At 34.7% G+C, this 18,160-nt stretch overlaps 1 protein-coding gene across 1 annotated transcript in view; it reads right to left on the bottom strand.

Moving 5' to 3' along the window:
- LOC107750904 (CUGBP Elav-like family member 5) overlaps nt 1-18,160 on the bottom strand; it is a 191,693-nt gene that overhangs the window by 169,286 nt on the left and 4,247 nt on the right. The window contains exon 2 of the mRNA XM_016566468.1: nt 9,811-9,893. Within this exon, the coding sequence (XP_016421954.1) occupies nt 9,811-9,893 (83 nt within the window). The remainder of the gene's footprint in view (nt 1-9,810; nt 9,894-18,160) is intronic.

The following is an 18,160-nucleotide window of genomic DNA, read 5'->3' as shown; positions in this document are numbered from 1 at the left end:
GCTAGACGACGTATGATGACGTGTGACGGCATAGTAGTGTTGTCCCAATTCTTAGGGGAATAGTTTCACCCCTACCCCTTGACACTCTGTTTCAAGGGACAAGGGGAAGGGGTATAAAATAGAATTGGGATTGGGCCTAAGTCCTGATAAAACCAACACAGCACTTACATGCTGGATTTTACCCTTCAGGACTAAATAAACCAACAAATACACAGAGCATGATGATGTGAAAGTTAATAGAAAAGAGACATTACAATTATGAACATATTAACATTGCTTTTATTTTTTCCTCAATTGCCAACGAGACTAAAGGGAGACGTATGCTTAAGTTTAACGCTTCTCTGGTTTTCGTCTCAAACTGTGATCAGATTTGTGTTCAGAGATCTTATGACTTCAAACATTTCTCATCAAATTATTCCATATACTGTACACAACCATCAAAAGTCTTAAAAGTTTGTGATAAGAATTGTTCATGTTTTTTAAATAAGTCTCTTCTGCTCACCAAGGCTGCATTTATTTAATTAAAAATACAGTAAAAACAGAAATAGTATGAAATATTATTACAGTATAAAATAACTCTTTTCCATTTGAACATATTGCAAAAATGTAATTTATTCCTGTGATCAAAGCTGAATTTTCAGCATCATTACTCCAGTCTTCAGTGTCACATGATTCTTCAGAAATTATTCTAATATGCTGATTTGCTGCTCAAAAAACACTTCTGATTATTATCAGTGTTGAAAACAGTTGTGCAGCTTCATATTTTTGTGGAAAATGTGATATATATTTTTTTTCAGGATAAGACAATATAAATGTCCCCACTGTCACTTTTGATCAATTTAATGTATTCTTGCAGAATGTAATTTCTAAAAAACAAACAAAAAAAAAACAGTAGTGTACATTTATTTTACAGCTCTTTATTGTTACTCTATCTCCACTAATCACTCATTTGTGTGTGTTTTTAATTCTCCTAAGGAATTTTGGGGAAAAACTTGCTAATTAAACAAGACTCCTGAGTTTACAAGCTCCTTTTTTGCTCTCTCAAGTAAATAATGTAAAGCAGTATATACCATTATGCCATCCAGCCCTTGTACTGACACACACACACACTCAGACAGGTCTGTTTGTGAGGCAGATGTGGTGTGACCACTGAGGATGAAGGACAACATGGATAATTTGTCAGCAGAAATCACAACTCCAGCTGCTGAGGGGCAAACACACACACACACACACACACACACACCAGTATACCACAGCATACATACAGTATGTATAAAAGCATCTGATAAAGTGCACTCATAAACAAATGTGCACACACACTCAGCCCAGGCCGACTCCAGCAGCACATCACATTACTGCTGCACTTTGAAATGAAAAAAGAAAAACATGCATGGGGGCGGGACTTAGTGACCTAGAATTCATGAGCGCAGCATTGGATCGTTATTCGTTTTGATTTGTGTCTGTGTGCGCCTGCATTGTAGGTCATCGCCAAGTGGCTGCAACATGGAACTCTCTCTCTATGACTTGTTATGTAAAAGGCCTCATTCTCATATTCAGCCTTCGTGCCATTGCAGAACACAGCAGCACACAGGAAAGAAAAGACTTGAGCTGAGTTCAGTCGAAGAGTAATTCAGATTTACTCAGAACTAGTTTCGCTAAGTGGCTCTAGTGACTCAATAAAGCACTAAACCATGAGATGCTGCGCTTTACTGTGATTTTACCATGGTTAATGAGTGTTGTTAAGCATCTTCTTTACACAGAATTCAAAAGCTGTGATGACTATAAAACGTGTCATTAAATGGTTTATTACTTTTATTAAGCAATAGCAACAACATGACAAAACATACAGATGTACAATAAATAGTTTGATTGCTTAATAATAATAATAATAATAATCAGAACAAACTATTCTTATATTCTATATTTATAAATATTCTCACACACACACATATATATATATATATATATATATATATATATAAATATATATATTCATTCTAATTTTTTAGGATTCTTTGATGAATAAAAATACAGCATTTATTTGAAATAGAAATCTTTTATAAGATTATAAATGCCTTTACTGTAACTTTTGATCAATTTAATGCATCCTTACTGAATAAAAGTATTAATTTCCTAAAAAAAAACTAAAAAAACTGACAGACCCCAAACTTTTGAATAGGAGCGAACATTTATTTTATAGCTCTATATTCTTACTGTATGACCACTATCAACTCATTTGTGTCTATTTTTATTTCTCCTAAGGAATTTTAGGGCAAACTTGATTATTAAAAGTTATATAGATATTATATAAAATATAGAATATAAGTGAAGAGACTTTTGCTTCTCAGCTTTTTCTCCTCAGAGCTTCAGAGCTCCCACACTTTATGACCTATATTTTCCCATGACTTTTCACATTAATGAATAAGAAATTTTTTTAAATAATAATAATAATAATAATAATTTATAGCAACTTACTTAAGGAGCTATTTTTAGCCAATTAAATAATTTAGAGCTGAGCATAACTACAGAAATGTCCATGAAGTTTTAGGATGTTGTTAATTTCCATGAGCAAAGATCTTAAAGGTTGAAACCAAAAAATGCAGAAATCTCACATACACTCTCCTACAGCGTTCTGAAGAGAACTCAACAATGTCTCAGATGTGCTCAGATTTCCCAACACACCAAAGCCGGCGATCAAAAGTAACAGATCTCACTATGAACTCTACCGTTTCTTATTAATTGATCTGATATATTATCCACATACATTTCATAGCTCTATACACTTGCTGTATGACATTGATTCGTTTTGGTCTGTTTTTATTCCTCCAAATCAGCACGCAGCTTGGTTCAATGCAGATTAACTGACGCTGAACTCAACTGAGCATGTCAGAGGAATAGATGAACTGTAAAACAAGACAGCCAAGAAAAGCAAAGGTGCAACTACGGTCGTCCACTGGCAGCGCGTTTGCGTGAGTGTGTATTTGTGCTGGCTGAAATTGCATTTTTTTCTCATTACACTTACACTGATAACAGGCTTGCTGCCGTTTCTATGGCAACTATAGATCCCTCAAGCTGTGCCGCGCTGAAGGATGTCGAGAACAGCGGATAGAGAACGAACACACACACACACACACATAGAGATCCTGTGTATCTACAGCTGAGCTCTATTGAGATTGACTCCCAGCTGTGATCCTTCCCAAAGCCTCAGAGTTATTGAAATCGCACAAATGCTATTTACAATCTATACATGGCGATGAAAACCATTAGCCTATAGCCATATTATACACTCAACTGGTTCTGATTTAGAGTCCAGATTTTGCATTGGTGACTCAACACAGCATCAGAATTGTTTATCGTATAAAATGGTTTCATACTAATAATTCAAGATACAAAGCACCACTGAAGTCCAGGCCTCCCTTTCTATGTTTTTCTCCTCCGCTCCTTAATTTCCCTAAATATATGCAGACTGTGTGTCCACAATGTTTTTTCCTGTTATCACTGTGCCTTCCTGTGAATGGGCCCTGCATGGATTCATAAGCTTTACTGAACTTAAACAAATGAATGTAAGATGAGTTCAGGTGAATCGAATGGATTTTGATTTAGCATCATTTTAGTGAACTGAATTGATTTCAAATTCATTGCTGTCATTGAATTATTTTTAGTAAATTCAGAATTCTGTCAAAAACTGATGCAGAATTGCTACACGACAATTTTTATATGCTCTATGAAAAAACAGGCCAGTAAAGTCAAACATGAAGACATATTTTCAGCCTCGATTATACATTCTCTTTCACTCAGAAATATGTCACATTACAGAAGTAAAATGTGAATTGCATTTCCAGGGTCCATACAACATCTGACCAATACATTTCCATGATTTGTTCAGTTGTTTGTGATTACTGGATGTTAAAAACATTTTAATGAGAAACTGGTCTATTACCGGTAATTGACTTATTAATTGACTAATTAGCCATTTATTGACTATATATTTATGGTGGGGACTTAAACCTGAATACACACAGACTCATGGGGACTCGTGTCATGGTGGGGACCTAAATTGAGATCCCCATGGGTAAACAAGCTAATAAATCACATAGAATGAAGATTTTTGAAAATCTAAAAATGCAGAAAGTTTCCTGTAAGGGGTAGGTTTAGGTGTAGGGTTGGTGTAGGGAAATAGAAAATATGGTCTGTTCAGTAGAAAAAGCATTACGCTTATAGAGAGTGCCCACAAGGATAGCGTGTGTGTGTGAGTGTGTGTGTGTGTGTGTGTGTGTGTGTGTGTGTGTGTGTGTGTGTGTGTTACTAGAGAAATGTCCATGAATTTCTAGGATTTTACTAAATTACATGACCAGCAATCTCCATGTAAAATCCCTGATATTTCCAGGATTACCATGACTGTAGAAACCCTGTGTTTCATGTTGAATATAAATATTGGAGAAAAAGAATGGAAAAATTATAGGCTAGCACCAAATGTGCCGTCGGCGGGGATTCATATGTATTTCTCTGGCCTCTGATCTTATTTTACTGTGTTCTTTTATTTGAGATGAAAAAATAATGGCCTTTCTGTCCCAGCTGTCCAATAATGTCTTGTACGAATGCAAAACAAGTGTAAGACTCGCTGCTTCTCTGTCTCTCTCATATTCCTCCTCTGACCTCTCGAGCCCCGATGCAGACGCTTAATGGAGATGTGGGAACTCTGCCGGCCCGGCTGTGGCTTTCTGTTCAACACACACACACACACAGTATACGTATGCCTAAGGCTGTCAACATGACCCTCGTCACCCTGTTTGCGTATACCATCTCTCTTTTACTTTCCGTTCCTCTAAACTCGACGCGCCCCGGCGTATTCCTGCACATATTACTCTATTCATCTTCCAGCTCCCTCTATTTATATTCTTTTGCGCTCCGTCTCTCTCCTCTTCCTGCTTCCCAGACATCTCTCTGATAAATACCCTAGTTATGAATTATATTGTAGTTCTTGTGGCTGAACCAACCAGAGCGCAATAATTCCTCATAGTACAACAATACAATCTGACAACCCGATAGAGCTCTTAAATAAAAGGAAAGTAAGGAAACGGCTCACACACACACACCATAAATTTCCTTCAGACATTTCAGTTGAGTCGTCTGACTTCATGGGAAATCGGTGAATTAAACAACAGGGTTGAGCTCGCACCCTTGATAACAATACAACATGCATTAATCAGTATTAGTGAACGTCTAAGTGATTGTGCCCTCAATTCATCTGTTTTGCATTAGATCTATGAACTCAATTGCTCCTGTGTGTTTAGTTGAACCTGGACTCAAAAATGGCAAAAAAAATAAACCCAAAATTCATGTTTACAAGGTACAATGAACACATCTGAGGACAAACTTACTGGTTGGTTAGGCAAAGTTGTGAGTGTGAGTTTCATGATGATTTCATTGATTTTAAGTTTGGTTCATATGATTAGTCTTAAGTAAACAAGATATCCTCTCTAGCCTATATTTCTCCTTGGTTGTACAGTTTAATCAGGTTTTCACCATCGTCTAAACATCACATAATAAATAAAAACTGTAAATGTAACTTACAGACAGCACTGAAAGCAAAAATGAAGAATAATATGAGACAATAACAGTCAATTAGAACATTTTATTAATAGCATACGTGTATTACGTGTAGTGTATACACTACTGTTCTAAAGTTTGGGGTTGTTAAGATTTTTTTATGTTTAGAAGTCTCTTATGCTCACCAAGGCTGCATTTATTTGATTAGAAAATACATTCAAAATTGTGAAATATTATTACAATTTAAAATTAACTGTTTTCTGTTTGATTATATTGTAAAACGTGATCAAAGCTGAATTTTCAGCATCATTACTCCAGTTTTCAGTATCACATGATCCTTCGGAAATCATTCTAATATTCTGATTTGATGCTCAAGAAACATTTCTTCTTATTATTAATGTTGAAAACAGTTGTTCTGCTTCATATTTTTGTGGAAACCATTAATTTCCTCCCCAAATGGCATCCCTTGCTGCTTTATTGCATTGCATCTGATTAAGACTCAGGGTAAAATGATGCCAGTTGTCAAACATCTGGCTTGGCATGACTAACGAAGCCCAAACTAAATCTTGCAAACCACATTTACTAAAACCATTTGTCCCAATCATTCCTGACCAGAATGAAACTCAGCCGGCCAAAAAACAAACCAGCGAGTGACTGCTGTTTCCTGTTTCTAAACCAGTTCAGGTGTCACATGACTGACTGTTATTCCACTGACACCCCGTCTGCTCCTGAAATAGTCTCTCCAGCCTAAAATTACGCTCTACTGCTCTCTTTTACAGTGACCCCACTCCAAACACATACACAGAAACACACACCTCAGAGTAAGAGTAGCTCATTTCTTTTTAAGACGCCTAGTTCTATAATCGGGAACCATTCAGACACATTCAGGGTTCATAATACATGTCTTAAACTGAAAATAATGACTAGTATTATCATAATTCACTGTGCTACACACCCCAATTGCATTTTCCATTAACCCCTTAACTGTCACTCACATTTTTTAACATAGACGTTAAAAAGTGCACGATCCAAACTTACATTTTTATAATTCATGAACGAAAACATTTTGTAACATGATATTGATGTACCATTTTCATGGTCATGATTAGATTAGGATTTAATTGTAATATAGTGAAGTAAACAGAGGGGACGGGTGACAGTTAAAGGGTTAAGACATTTTCATCATGACAATAAAGAACATCCATTCTATAATTGTCATTATTTTTTTGTGAAATTTTTTTATATAATAATAATAATAATGTATTTAAATATAATATAATATAATCACAAGATGGTGGCGTTTATCGGTGAATCCGATATTACAAAACCGATATCCGATTATGGTAAAATGCTTACATATCGGGAAAAATATCGGTAAATCGATATATCGATCAATCTCTAATAATAATCATTATACAGTATTGTAGTATTTATTGTACTGTCTTTAATTTGTGCTGATTTAAATAAAATATTTATATTGCAGTAATGTTTATCAGACTATTGAGAAACATCATCAAGAATAATGAGGATTATATAAAAATCCACAATTAAAACATGATTTGAGGGTAAAGCTGAGCCAATACTGAGACCAAAATAAATAAATAAATAAATAATACTGCTAATTAATTAATACAAATTGTAAATAATTAAATAGAAAACACAATTTACACAATATTTATTTAAATTCTATAAAAATAAATATTTGAAAATATAAAAATGCATTTTTCATTGACAAGACAATGTCAACAAACTAGAAAAATCACCTCTTAATCGGCCAGTTGGAAAACTTAAAAAACTAACTTCACGACAAACAAACTTCTTATTTCTTTCTTTGATTTTGGGGTAAAAAGAGCCCTGTTCTTGGCACGTTTCATGAGATTCAGCTGTGTGTGTTTCTGCATAAGTTCCAGAAGTGCATGTATATGGAAGCATTCATATTGTGTTTTTCTGCATCTGTGTGTGATCCAACAAGGTTAATGTTCGTAACCTTTACATAAATCTACTGCGGCTCTTTTCCAGCGTTGTGTTTTCCGGCAGCTGGCTCATGGCAGCGATAGACCCCACGGGAACGTATGAATGTGCAGCCACACGTCTGCTCATGACAGTCCAACATGAGTACATGAGCCAAACAAACCCTATAGCTCACCTCTGATTAACTCACGCTGCATTCCCTACGGAACTCACGCCATCTAAATATACAGCTCCATTTACACACATGCACTCTTAAAATAAAGCTTCTTTACTAGCATTGATGGCTCTATGAAGAACCTTAAACATCCATGGAATCTTTCCATTAACAAAAGGCTCTTTATAGTGGAAAAAAAAGGTTCTTTAGATTTGTAACTGTTCACTGAAAGGTTCTTTGGGGAACCAAAAATGGCATAACCTCTTTTAGAACCTTTATTTGTTAAGGAATAGTTCACCAAAAAATGAACATTTGCTGAAAAAGTCCATCCCCTGTTGTCCTCCTGACTCAGACAAGACGACTTTTCCATCAGAGGAAGTAATATTATGGATTATGGACCCATTTTAGATGGAAGTAATAGTTTGAAGTTAAAACATGTTAATGATGGATTTGTTTCTTACAAACATGCAGCTTTTGGCTTCACAAGATGTTAATTGATGGACTGGAGGGGTGTGGATTATTGTGATGTTTTTATCAGCTGTTTGGACTCTCATTCTGGCGGCACCCATTCACTGCAGTGCATCCATGATGGCAAGTGATGGAATGCTACATTTCTCCCAAATCTGTTCTGATGAAGAAACAAACTCACCTTCATCTTGGCCTTTCAGCAAATATTCATTTTTGGGTGAACTACTACTTTAAGCGTGTATGAAAGATAAATCTCTTTAATATCACAACTGCAGGTTCTAGACAACAAAATGTTAAATGGAGATCAAATGGAGACAAAAGAGTTTGCTGTGAAAAAGACACCAGTAATCTCAATGTATCCGTCATGCACACAACATTGAATTAGCAGGAGAAACACATCATGAAACATCATTTCCTCTGTGTGAGGTGAACTTGAACAGACTGACAGTAAAGAGCCGAAGGCATGATGAAATAAAACATGTCTAACATCTGCCACACACAAACTTCTGACGGATGTGTTTGCCCTCAGAACCAATGACCACCGGACGTTACAGAAATGTTACAGGGATGAAAATTTGAGGAGAAAAATGGACACTTCCACTAGTTTCGGCACGATAGTTCACCCAAAAAAAATTATACTCATTTCTATCTTCTTTAGGCCACAAAAGCAGCTGCTTTTTATCAAAATGTTCATTTTGCTCTTTTTTGCAAAACGAAAGTAAGTGTATGGTGACCAGAGGCTGTCAAGCTACAAAAACAACCAAAATGTATCAATAAAAGTTCTTATTTTAAATCTCGTGTTGATAATATAATCACAAAGTACACAATTTTATGGACAAAGTGAGTCAAAAATACAAAAAGAGACACTGCAACCCTTTTTGCTTTCATAAAAAGTATGATTAAAAATATTAAAGGCAATCATTTCCATTCAAATTTTAATTTATTTAGCTAATTCCTTTTTTATAAATTGATAGCCACTAACCACTTTTTATTGTATGGAAAACAACCTGCTTTTTTTTGAGGTTGTAAATAAAACAAAAATTATTAGGGAATGTGATACAAGAATATACCATTTCGATCTTTCTACTTCAAACTTTCAATGTGTTCCTCGCCATTTGTTTCTTTGTGATTATTTGTGAGATTTACTAGCAATTTCTGAGTGAAAACTGTTTCAAAGACCAATCACAGCAGTGAGGGCTCACAGAAAGGAGGGGTTTAGAGAGACTGATTCTTTGAACTGCTTCGCGCGAGTCGTTTACGAATCATTTAGAAATGAGATAAAATTAAATCTATATTTTGAGAAAACTAACGTGTTTTTTGACCTTGCATGCATGTAAACCTGTTTTAGGAGACTCATAAAACAATATTAGCAACCTTAAAAATGGCATAATAAGGGCACTTTAAATCCTACATCAATATTTCTCAGTGCAAATTTTCACAAAATGGGTTTCAAGAAACATAGGAGCAATTTTTAGCTGAACTATGCCTTTAAGCTTTCCTACAAATAGAATCTTGATTACATGTCACAAACGTATCAAGAGAACACAGAAGAAGTAGAAAACTGAAGTTGTTACTGAACTGCGTTCAACGGTTAGACCCTTTCTGCCTGAAATAGATGAAACAAAAAGCCATTAGAGAAAAACAGAGAGAGATTAAAAGAGACATACCCCTGGTAGAGTCTTCTGTTCATGCAATGCATTCTGGGCTTTGATGGCTGATTCACGAGCGCAGTAGGTGAGGAACGCGCAGCCTGTAAAAATGAGACGAGAATCAGATACGAAACTGCACACTCCTACACGAAACACACACACTCGTGTACCAAAGCTGTGTGTTTCTCTTCCACGCTGCCATTTAACACAAAACAGAGTTGGGTATTTTACCGTAAATGTCACAGATTTTTTTTTACAGTGTAGATTTTTACGTTCTGAGCAAACATGTGTGATGTTGCTGTTGTGATGCAAGTGTGTTCTGGGTTGTTGCTACAGCATTGCTGTGCAGTTGCAATAGTAATAGTGATGTTTGAATTAACACACATTAACATGTATTAGATTTATCCAAAGTGACTTACAAATAAAGGACATCGCATGCAATCTGCAGCAATGCCACATTTAAAGTATATACTGTACAGTAGTAGATTTGGAACAGGGTTACGACCCTACCGCCAGTGTTTTGGCTGCCCTGGCCTTGTAACCTCAGCTCAATGCCTCTGCTCCCAAAAGAGCAGCTAGAAATGATTTCCAATGACCATGATCAGGCATCAGTCACATCTGTCATTCTGTGCTCTCTTTTTCACGGGTGTGTGGCCACAATCGACTTAAGCACATGAATTAATTTACCCCATAACAATTATGAGTAAGAGGATACGATGTCACACTCTATGGCTGTTCTGCTTTATAGTATGTATACTGTTGTAACTTTGAATAAAAACCATTAATATTGAATACAAAATGTAAACTACTTTTGTAAACTACTACTTTTTAATAAGACATTAATTGTGAATAGTGTTGATATTGTTAACTTTTTAAATATATATATTAATTACAATAACCAAGTAAAATACTTTGTAAAAACATGAACTGTGAACAGTGTTGTTATTGTAAAGCAAAACTAAAAAAAATCGTTTTCATTCATTGATATAAAGCTGAAATACAAATATAAATATCAGACAAAGAACTTACTTAAAATCAAAGAAATTTAGAAAATAAGTATAAGTTGAAATACTAAAATGACAAAAACTGAAATAAAATAAATTACAACTAACAACGTATTAGCAATAAACAATAATGTGATATACGAATAATGTCAAATACGTTTTAATAAAGCATTAACTGTGAAGAGTGTTGCTATTGTTAACTAAAACTAAAAAATTATTTTCATCAATTGAAATGAAAATATGTTTAATAAGTTGGAGCACTAAAATGACTAAACCTAAAACTGAAATAAAACAATTTAAAGCTAAAAAGAAATATTAAAAAACTAATCAAATTTACAAAAGCACTTAAAATGAAAACTGAAAGTATAAAAATGAAAGCTAATTCAAAATATCAATAAATATTATATAGAATTAATTCAAAAATAGTACTGATTGTTAACACCGAATTGTGGCTTCTACAAAAGCATGTACTAACCTTTAACAACCTCATGGTAAGTCTGTCTAGAAAAGTACAGGGAAAATAGTAATTTGAGCTACTTTTGGCATTGAAATGAATGCTAGATTTGTCCTAAATTACTTTAATTCACCCTATACATTCACATTTTGGCTATCAATCAGCTTGATTAGGTGGATTTCAATATTTTAAATCCTGAGTTATCTATATTCTGTCTTGCAAGTTGGCTTTGTGCTAATCAGAAAGTTTTCAAAAAATAATATTAAAAAAGGTTAACATTAATTAAAACTATCTTAAGAAGCACATTCCTTTCTATTCGGCCTTTTTTCTACATCTTCATATTCACATTCAGCCTCTCCCGAACATTAAAACACATATAAATTAATTATATTTCTGAATTAAAACTACTGCATTTCCCATTGGAGCCGGCTCTCCAAGATCAGACAAAGAATCCAAAGGAATATTAAAGCAGTTTGGGGCGATCTGGAGCGGCCCAGCCTGTTCGCATTCCCGTCCATTGTTCTGACAGTGATATTTTCACAGCTCCAGTATAATTGGCTTGTAATGATTGCCGTTATAGGAGCAGTATAGTCTAGCGTAACCTGTAAACCTTAATTAAGCCAGTCACATTCAGATGGACCCAAACCAACCCTCTGAGCGCAGCCGCGTGTCCGGAGCGAACGGACCACCTCATGTAGAACTAATCACACACACACACACACACACACACAGAGGGAACAGCGTTTAGAGAGAGCAGAAAGTGTAACAACTCTCATATGTATTCGTGTTGCACACCTGTGTCCGTTCAACAGGAATATCACTATAATACATGAACACTGGCACAGCATGCAGACAACTAACATTCTCTAGAAATCAACACAATCTCATTAGCAGCTCATCCATGCCACAACAGATTAAGAAGCTTGTAAAACTAGTTTAAAGACCCAATGCATCTGTTTTGACATTCACAGTTTACTATCCTGCATTGACGTATTACCTACTGAAATTGGAAGCTGAGCTGGGACATATAAAAAAGGCGGCAACACTTTGCAATAGGGTCCTATTAGTAAAAGTTCATTAATGACCTAAAATGAACTACACTAAAAGATACAAAACGGTCACTGGGGCTGCACCCTTCCAAAAGATATTAATATGTACGCTTAAGGTACTAATATATATAGTATTAAAGTTCTAATATGTATCTTTTTTAAGGAACTAATATATATGTGACCCTGGACCACAAAACCAGTCATAACGGTCAATTTTTCGAAATTGAAAATAAGCTTAAATAAGATTTCCATTGATGTATGGTTTGTTAGGATAGGACAATATTTGGCCGAGATACAACTATTTGAAAATCTGGAATCTGAGGGTGCAAAAAAATAAAAAATATTCAGAAAATCACCCTTAAAGCAATGCATATTACTAATCAAAAATTAGGTTTTAATATATTTAATATATAATATTTTCATGGAACATGATCTTTACTTAATATCCTAATGATTTTTGGCATAAAAGAAAAATCTATCATTTTGACCCATACAATGTTTTTTTGGCTATTGCTACAAATATACCCCAGCGACTTAAGACTTAAAACTTAAGTTTTGTGCTCCGGGGTCACATATTATTTAGGGGTAAATAAGATTAAACCTTTTTAGCTTTTGTACCATAGGGTACTGCGCCAGCGACAGCTTTGTACCTTTTTTTCTGAGAATGTAATATTTGTTATAGTATTTATTAGTCTTTGTTAATATTAGTTAAAAATACATTAACTAACATTATAAACCATTAAATAACATTATAAAACTTTTTATTTTAATAGTTAACTAATGTTAACAAATGAAACCTTATAAACTGTTACCAAAAGGGTCTCTCTTTTTATAACGTGGCAAAAATCACACTTGACAACAATGAAAAAAAAAAAAAAAACACACTCTTCTGGTCTTATCGGGAACACTTTACTGCAATATTTTATTCCAAGGAAAAACTAATTGAAAATACAGTAAAAGTAGTTAAATTGTAAAATATTGTTACAATTTAAAATGGTTTTTTTTTATTTTAATATATTTTAAAATGTAATTTATTCCTGTGATGCAAAGCTGAATTTTCTTCAGTGTCACATGTTCCTTCAGAAATCATTTTATTATGCTGATTTGCTGCCCAAGAAACATTTATTATTATTATCATTGTTGAAAACAGTTGCGCTGCTTCATATTTTTCTGAAAACTGTGAATATCCTGTTTCAGTCAGAAATTAAGCATGTCAACTGAAGTCAAATGGGTTGCGAATGGCATTTCATGTTAACGTTAAGAAAAACAAGCAATCAAAATCAAAAGTCATGATTGGGTTCATTCGGGACAGTACGGCACAACTACAGTGCTTACAGAAAGAAACCCAGCGTTTGGCTTTATACACCAGAGCATTACACGCCGGCTAATTTAAGATAGAGACAGATAATTGGATTCAACCAGTGTTATTCTGCGCATTTGGTATCTGTGTTGTATCACGCTCGGATCAATACATTCTGGGAGCAGAAAATGATAGTCATCTCCTTATCATTTTCCATTAAAATCCCCTTTTGATAACATTTCATCACAGACTGGTGGGAAGGAAAGAATGAGAGAGAAAGAGGGAGAGGGGATGATAGGGAGATAAAAAGAGAGTAAAAGAAAGGTTTTTGTTGCTCCATAAAAACAGCTTTATCTCCTCTGTTTGCCCCCAAACGCTCCAAAAACAGGCCGCACTGGATTATGGGCTATAAATTATATTAAAATCTCTCCGTTGTAGTAATTTCATTTTCTCTTCTAAAATAAATCTCAGCCCAGCAAACACAAAACACTGGAAGCCAAAAAGTTTCTGGACAACCTTTCGGAGGTTACTTCTGAATTAAACGCCTCTACTAGCAATTATTTATGTGAGTTTTAACTCAACATGACTTCATTACGTCCGAACGACTTCACCGTAAAACAGCTTTAGGACTGGAACAAATTTAGATGAGTATTTTAAACAATGTGCCACATATAACAGCCAAAAATCTAGATTGTTTGTGGTTTAAAACTATGCGTTATCAGCAACCACAAATGTTCGCAACAAGACACATGCATTCAACACATTAGCAACTGTATCTCATTATTTGTCTGAAGCGTAATGAACTGTACACACAGAGATCATAAATGTGCTCGGAAATGTGGACCTCTCACAGGTTTTTTTTTTTTTATCTACACATGTTAGAAAGGCAATGAAATGCAATTACGGTTGACTTCCTACCCTCCATTACCCTTACATTAAACAGCCATTACGTTATATGACTTTATCTTTATATATAGCTTTTCTGTCTAAAAATGTAATTGTGACATCATTTCTCAGAGCCAAGATCTGCCTTCTTTTCTCTACACCACCTTAAGGGCCGGTCACATTTATAGACACATATGTACACATATATAAGCTGTAATTAAAACAAATACATTTACTTGAAATTCATGATATTTTGATATTCAAAAGGAAAGATTTTGGAACTGCCACAAAAGAGAGCTAATGCTTCTGTTCTATGAAAATAGCCAATTATATTATACACTTTACTGATCAAAACAAGTCTCTTAATTCTGCTCACCAAGGCTACATTGTTTTGATTAAAAATACAGTAATATTCTGAAATATTATTACAATTTAAAATAGCTGTTTTCTATTTTGATATATTTTAAAATATATCATTTTAAAATATTTTAAAATATATCAATATGTGATCAGAGCTGAATTTTCAGCATCATTACTCCAGTCTTCAGTGTCACATGATCCTTCAGAAATCATTCTGATATACTGATTTGCTGCTCAGTAAATATTTCCTATTATTTTCAATGCTGAAATTAGTTGAGCTGATTCATATTTTTGTGGAAACCATGATACATTTTGTTTTTCATGATCCTTTGTAGTGTCATTTTTGATCAATTATGACTGTGGCTGCTGGCACAAAAATGAACAAGATGAAAGATAAACTGTACCTGAGCATATCTAAATATATAAAAAAATTTGACAATATCAAATGCACATGCAGAGAATCATCACATTACAGCAATCATCATAATATACTCATAAGATATTCAATGCAAAAAAGTATTTGGTCCAATTGATGACATTATATGCAGCAATTTTCATGTGGCAATCAAGTAAAAACAACTGACTGTCACAGCAGATACTAGATGATGTGAATGCTCTTCTATAAGGAAACCTTCACATGCACTAATAATAATAATAATAATAATAATAAATAAAGACCTCTTAATAAAGACCTCTTCCTCGACCTGAGAGAGCTCAATGTGTAAGCTTACCTTAAAGGGATAGTTCACCCAAAAATTTGATGTTTATCTGCTTACCCCCAGGGCATCCAAGATGTAGGTGACTTTGTTTCTTCAGTAGAACACATTTGATGATTTTTACCTCCAGCCGTTGCAGTCTATCAGTCGTATAATGCATGGCAATGGTAACAAAATCTATGAGAGTAAAAAAAACATGCACAGACAAATCCAAATTAAACCCTGCAGCTCGTGACACACGATATAAATACTGTTCAGTTTCTTGCACAGACCGATCGTTTCGTGTATTTACACATCAATGTGTCGTCACGAGCCGCAGGGTTTAATTTGGATTTGTCTGTACGTGTTTTTTTTTTTACTCTCATAGATTTTGTTACCATTGCCATGCATTATACGACTGATAGACTGCAACGGTTAAAGTTAAAAATCATCATATGTGTTCTACTGAAGAAACAAAGTCACCTACATCTTGGATGCCCTGGGGGTAAGCAGATAAACATCACATTTTCATTCTTGGGTGAACTATCTCTTTAATAACAGAAAAAAGATTACTCCCCTAAAAATAAAGGAAAAAACAGTCTGATGGTCTAATTCCATAGATAGATATTTTTAAGTCTTACAAACTACTTTTTATCCTCTAGTTCTTTAGAAAAGCATCTGCTTGTGCTTTAAAGAGTCCAAAAAACATTTGAAGATCTGAAGGACCTATAATGGAACATCAATAACTTTTTAACCATATAGCAACTTGAAAATCCCAAAGCTAAAAATGGTTCTTGATAAGAAGAGGCTTCAACCACTGAAGAACCTTTGTTTTTAACAATGTACTTCAGATTTTGAAGATGAGATGTACTTTCAAATGCATGTAAAAGATACTGTACTATAAAATAAATAGGCACAGAGTGACTATGATACTTCATAGTACAGCCTGAAGGTCTACAGCACGCAGTCCAGGTTCATTACCCACAATTCCCTTCTCAACAAAACCAACATTCCCTAGAACATCTTTCATAATCTGACATCATGCTAAACAGTAATTACCTCAATGCTTCACCTCGCTCCTCTCTTTGCGCTGTCACTGAGTGCCGACGTTAGTCTGAGTAACAAGCTTTTACGCACCTACTCGCACGGCACTATCCAGGCATTTATTGACAACCCTGATTAAACGTGTGCATGTGAGCGCGGGTCAAAGGGAAGCCTGTAAACATGCTGCTTGTGATGATTAATGTCTGTGGCTCTCTTCTTAAAACTAGTTGATTTTGATAGAGTCCGCTGAATATAACAAAATGATATTCCAATAAGCATAAATATGCATAACACAAACAAATATGGTGTAAAACAGGTCTTTTTAATTGCACACTGACCTATTTTATGGTCTGCCATCCTCGGATCGTTTGTTGCGGTGCATTTTGAGATTGCCTTGAAGGGCACATGTGATGCTGGCTTAAAATTTGGCCAAAGTAAGTATCTTAGAAGCAGCATAATCATACCTATAGGCAACAATTTAAAGCATCATGGATAGTAATACACACCATTTATAACAAGCTTTACATGCGTATTATGCCTTAGAATGCTGCCTATGTAGAAAAATAAGTCATCTTAAACAGCCTAAAGAGGTTAGTTGGTCTGCCAGTCCACCTAAATGACTAGTCTGGTCTGTTTGGTTGGTTTTAGAGATATTTTACACACTTGGAGATTTAAAATATAGTAGATAATAGTATTGATTGATGCTATTGGATGAGAACAAAACTGAACTAAATTGAGCCTGATAATGACAACTGTTTTCTGTAGAGATGCTTTAAAGCTAAATCGAATTTGTACTAATACATACACTTTGCAACAATGACACTGTTATTGAACTGAATTGAGTCAACACTCAACTGACTTGATCTGACACTATTGTCTTTTGTAGAGCTGCTTTATAGCTGAAATTGTATTTATTTCGTAATTTAATGAACTTTGCACTATTATTGAACTAAACTGAATCAACACTGAACTGAGTAATCATACTATTAACTTCTGTAGAGCTGTGTTTGTTTCATAACTAATGAACTTTGCTACATTCACAGTTATTGAACTGAATCAACAATGAATGAAATTGAGCTGAATAATAACACTATTGTCTTTTTAAATCTGCTTTGCAGCTGAAACTGTATTCATTTCATAATAACTGACGAACTTTGCAACATTAAAGGGTTAGTTCACCCAAAAATGAAAATTCTGTCATTAATTACTCACCCTCATGTCGTTCCAAACCCGTAAGACCTTCGTTCATCTTCGGAACACAAATTAAGATATTTTTGATGGAATCTGAGAGCTGTCTGACCCTGCATAGATAGCAACTCAACTGAAATGTTCCCAAGTCCAGAAACGTAGCAAGGAGATCGTAAAATAATCCATGTGATTTCAGTGGTTCAACAGCAATTATACAAAGCTACGAGAATACTTTTTGTGTGCAAAAGAAAAAAAATGACGACTTTATTGAACAATTAGTCTCCTCCGCATCACCCTGGCGCCATTTTGGAGAATATCCGCTGGACTAAACAACGGATACGCTGTTTCCATTCAGATCAAATCACAACAACGTAGGAAGCAGATCTGGC

Source organism: Sinocyclocheilus rhinocerous, unplaced genomic scaffold (assembly GCF_001515625.1).
Source record: "Sinocyclocheilus rhinocerous isolate Xijiao unplaced genomic scaffold, SAMN03320098_v1.1 scaffold1534, whole genome shotgun sequence".
Lineage (NCBI taxonomy): Eukaryota > Metazoa > Chordata > Actinopteri > Cypriniformes > Cyprinidae > Sinocyclocheilus > Sinocyclocheilus rhinocerous.
The sequence above is the reverse complement of the archived record's forward strand: the minus strand, read 5'-3'. Positions and strand labels throughout refer to the sequence as shown.